The sequence below is a fragment of the Rhagoletis pomonella genome, unplaced genomic scaffold (genome assembly GCF_013731165.1).
Source record: "Rhagoletis pomonella isolate Grant_MI unplaced genomic scaffold, Rhpom_1.0 Rhpom_scaffold_00003, whole genome shotgun sequence".
Lineage (NCBI taxonomy): Eukaryota > Metazoa > Arthropoda > Insecta > Diptera > Tephritidae > Rhagoletis > Rhagoletis pomonella.
This window is the reverse complement of record NW_023458557.1, coordinates 38,011,218-38,015,553: the sequence shown is the minus strand read 5'-3', so window position 1 is coordinate 38,015,553 and position 4,336 is coordinate 38,011,218. Positions and strand designations below refer to the sequence as shown.

General features: G+C 33.6%; 1 protein-coding gene across 1 annotated transcript; it reads left to right on the top strand.

The window, feature by feature from the left end:
* Positions 1–2,776: 2,776 nt before the first annotated feature.
* LOC118736214 lies at positions 2,777–3,891 on the top strand. Its single transcript, XM_036466301.1, has 3 exons — positions 2,777–2,788; positions 3,165–3,387; positions 3,452–3,891. Exons 1-3 carry the CDS (start codon positions 2,777–2,779, stop codon positions 3,787–3,789), a joined length of 573 nt encoding a protein of 190 aa, XP_036322194.1. The 3' UTR covers positions 3,790–3,891.
* The last annotated feature ends 445 nt before the right edge of the window (positions 3,892–4,336 follow it).

The window sequence follows — 4,336 nt, the reverse complement described above, 5'->3', positions numbered from 1 at the left end:
ATTTTCATTTAAAACGGCCTCGAGCTCAATTAAAATTGTTGAATATAGATTGTTATAAAGGCCAAAAAAATAACAAAAACAAATAACTTAAGGACGAGCACACCTAAAAGTTAAACATTCTAAATATAGAATTATAGCAAAAACCAACAATACCAACAACCACATGATCAAGTGCATTGCAGCGGAATAGGTGCGCTTGATTGTGTTGGCATAACAAAAATGAAAATAGTGGAAAAAAGCAAACGATAATTTACAAGGCGTACATAGCACGGTGCATAGGCAACTGGCTGAGTCAGTGGGATCGTCGGTTCGAATCCTACTGAAATAAGTCTGATGAGGAAATGTGGTGATTTCCGAAATAGCTATCACTTCTACCATTTTTTCAAATTATTGTTGCTTTTCCACAATAAAAATTTTCATTTAAAACGGCCTCGAGCTCAATTAAAATTGTTGAATATAATTGTTATAAAGGCCAAAAAAATAACAAAAACAAATATTCTTAGAAAAGTAAATAAAGTTAAAGGACAGCACCTTGGGAAAAAGGACTATCCTTTGGAATAAATCACGGATGGTCATTGTACTTATAACAGATAAAATACTCACTCTACTCCTACTAGTATCGCGTTTTACTCTAATTGGGCGCATCCGTTCCTCCGGTTGAAATCTTTCGCGGAAAAGTGCTCGGAACAAACAAACTATACTTTTGGTAACGCATTTGCAGTTACCATGCACGCGGATATCCACTTTCTCCGCATATATGGTACCGCCGGGAGTCGAAAAAACTGTATGCTAGTTTTTTCGCAATTTCTTCTGTTATTTTTGCAGCTCCTAAATATGCAGCTCATCGTATTAAAAAACAACACAATAATTAACAAGAGTAAATGCATGTTTTATGTTAATACAATGTAATATTTCACTTACCTTCCGTTTTATATTCACTATCGCTGAAAGCTTTAATTTCTTTTAAATAATTCTATATATTTTTTTTTTTTTTTTTTTTTTTAAGTAATCACACACTTTTTACATTTGTCAAAGAATATGGTAGCTCGATTTCAAAAGAAAATGTCAAAAGCACAGTTTACGTCAAATGGGAGCAATGGCGGCTAAGAAGAAGAAGTGAATCTACCTTTAAATATTTGTATCATGATAGTCACTTACTGGCAAACAAGAAAACAGTACAAAACTCCACGTCACACGGAGCAGACGTGTAATCAATGTATGTATTTAGTGTTTAATTATTGTAATGTAAATTGTTATATTACATGTTTATATGTATTTTACGTTTTTGTTGTCAATAGTTTGCCCTGAAGACGGTTACCGGCGGTGTAACCGAAACATGTACATATATTGGAAAAAATTAAAATCCTGTGTTTAATTAAAAAAATTTTCTAAAACAATTTGACCTCGAGCCGGCACAACTAACAGATTAAGTAATAAAAAGGTCGCCAAAACCAGCATCTCTTTATTAATTTTTGTCTGAAAAGAAAAAATACATGCATAAATACATACATTCGTGCATATATAAATATGCATGTTATGTATGTACATATTTATGTATACAGTTTTAAGAAATATTGTACTAAATAATCTATGCTTATATTTATAAATAAGTTTTATTTTTTTTGCGTTCTCTGGTTGCACTACGATCGCTGCGATTCCGCGCTGCACGCGGTATGAAAGCAAAAGCACCCGTGGCAGCGGCGAAAAAATGAATAACTAGCGACTCCGTGGAAGTTTCCGTGTTTTTTATACCCGAGCGCACTTGTGCACACGGTTGTTGTTTGTAACAGCCAAAACGAATCGAGATAGATATAGACAAATGTATACATAAATGCTCAGAATGAATAGAGAAATCGATTAAGCCATGTCTGTCTGTCCGTCCGTCCGTGTACACGATAACTCGAGCAAAAATTGACATATCTCAACGAAATTTGGTATGTAGGTTTCCGTTACTCCAAGGTAGGTTGGTATTGAAAATGGGCAAATCGGACAATAACCACGCCCACTTCCAATATAACGGTAATTTTCGGAAATACGAAAACTGCGATATTTTAGTAACCTCTGAAGATTATTCACTCAAAATTGATATTTACAAAAATTTTTAGACGAAAAATAAGAATATTATAAATTTTTGGAAAATGGGCGTAGCCACGCCCACTTATGGTTACATGTGTATACCTTGGTAACCGCTGCACCAATTTCTTCCAAACTTGGCACAGTTGTTGGCCTTGGTACAGCATACTAAATGGCCGAAAATTAAAAAAATCGGACAATAACCACGCCCGCATCCCATATAACGGTAATTTAGAGAAATACAAAATCTTCGATAAATCAGTAAATATTAAAGCTAATTTATTCAAAATTGATGCTTGCAACAGTTCTTTACCAAGAAATACGTTTATGGTAAAATTTTGGAAAATGGGCGTGGTACCGCCCACTTATGATCACATATATGTATATCGGTAACCGTTCTACCAATTTGTACCAAACTCGGTATTTTTATTGTGTTTGCCACATAAAAGCAAAACGTTGAAAAGTTATTGAAATCGGACTAAAATTACGGCCGCTTTTCATATAACGGTAAATTTAAGAAATGCTTGAAACTGCAATATTTCGAAATTTAAGGACGCTAATTTACTCAAAATTGATACACCCCGGCTTACCATCTAGCGGTAGCTTTCGGTAAGGTGAAAAAACATATATTTAATACTTGCGCCGGGTATTTAATGTTCGGCTCCACCCGAACTTAGACTTTCTTACTTGTTTCTTTTTAATAATGTATTATAGAGTTTGATATTCAATGTAAACGATTAATAAATCTGATCGAAATTAATAAATATTTCCATTTGTTTATAAAAATTGTATAAAAATTAAAAAATTTATACAAAATAATGATAATTTGAAAAATTTAAACAATCAGGCTAAAGCGTGTCTAATTAACTATTATCGTGAAAAAGCTTAGCAAGATACATGCTATGAATCACTGGATAATAAATAATTACTGAATTCATCAAAAAAAATTTAACTCTGTAAAAATTCGAATTTTGCAAAATTGTTCAAATTATATTTTTTTTATGATTTTAAACAGAATAAAGTGATTTGTGCGATAAAAATCTTGACCATCCAATTTTGGGTGGCCCACTTAAGAGATTTTCACTCATAAGTGCCATGAATGTTGTATTCTTAGTGTAATTGCCGATGAACATTTGACCATTGCTGCACTGCTTGATCCCCGTTTTCATCGATTAACGACAGTTAGAAATCTTGGAAAATGTGTCCAAATTTTGACCAGTAAATATAACAAAACGCATCAACAAGGAGGTAATGTGGCAGTGGCAAAAGATGCAACAGAAAATAAACCCGCTACTTCCACTTCACGGAAGTCAAGTATGTTACTTGAGTGCTCTTTAGCCTGATTAGCTAATCTTATTTTTATTGTGTACTTTTATAGATTTGGAAATATTTTTTGACATTCAAGACGAGCAGGTGCCATCATCTGCTCCGCAAGAAGATTGCAACGTAGAAACGGACATGAAACGTTACCGAACGGAGGTCTACGTAAATTTAGATGAATCGCCGTTTTCGTGGTGGAATAAATTTGGACACATGTATGGAAGCTTAAAACGATTGGCACCCATATACCAGTGCATGCCATGTGTTGTGAACATGAATTTTAAGAAGCCTGTCAAACAGCAAATTTATGAACAGCATAAAAGATATATGCTTACAGGCAATTTAATCGATGCTATTCTCTTCCTGCATAATAATAACGATAACAAGTTTGATTAGATACGAGAACAATAACTGTTAATCTTTTATTATTAGCAGTAATTCAAAGTAAATAAAGATACGTAAGGTCGTATATGGACGGTTCGTCCTAATTATAAATAAGTAAGATGAGTATCAGCGTATTACAATATATACTTATATATATTATTAGAGGTCCACTCTTTGATGCGAAGATGTGTGCGTTTGAGCGAAAGTACGAAAATCGGCAGTTTTTTACCACAAACATATGGAACCGTTATGGCGTCGTTTCGCACAAACGCACAGCAAAGCAACAGAAACGCTAATTTTTGCCTTTCGAATTTTCGCATCAAAGAGTGAACTGCCTTATTATATATGTACATATGTATATCAATTGTGCAAATGCGTTTAAACTACATATGAATAAGGCTTACCTCTTTTTCTGCAGTCCAATAATGGAATTATTTTTGTTTGTGTGTGCATGCATATGTACATATGTATAAGGGTCATTCCATGTAAAGGAGGAAAACGACAAATTTAAATATGCCCTAATTATCTCTGTTTCAGTAGTCTCTCTAAAAGACTTTTT

Coding starts and splice junctions, on each gene's coding strand:
- LOC118736214 (XM_036466301.1), top strand. Junction 3,388..3,451: donor TTCCACTTCACGGAAGTCAA/GTATGTTACTTG, acceptor GTACTTTTATAG/ATTTGGAAATATTTTTTGAC.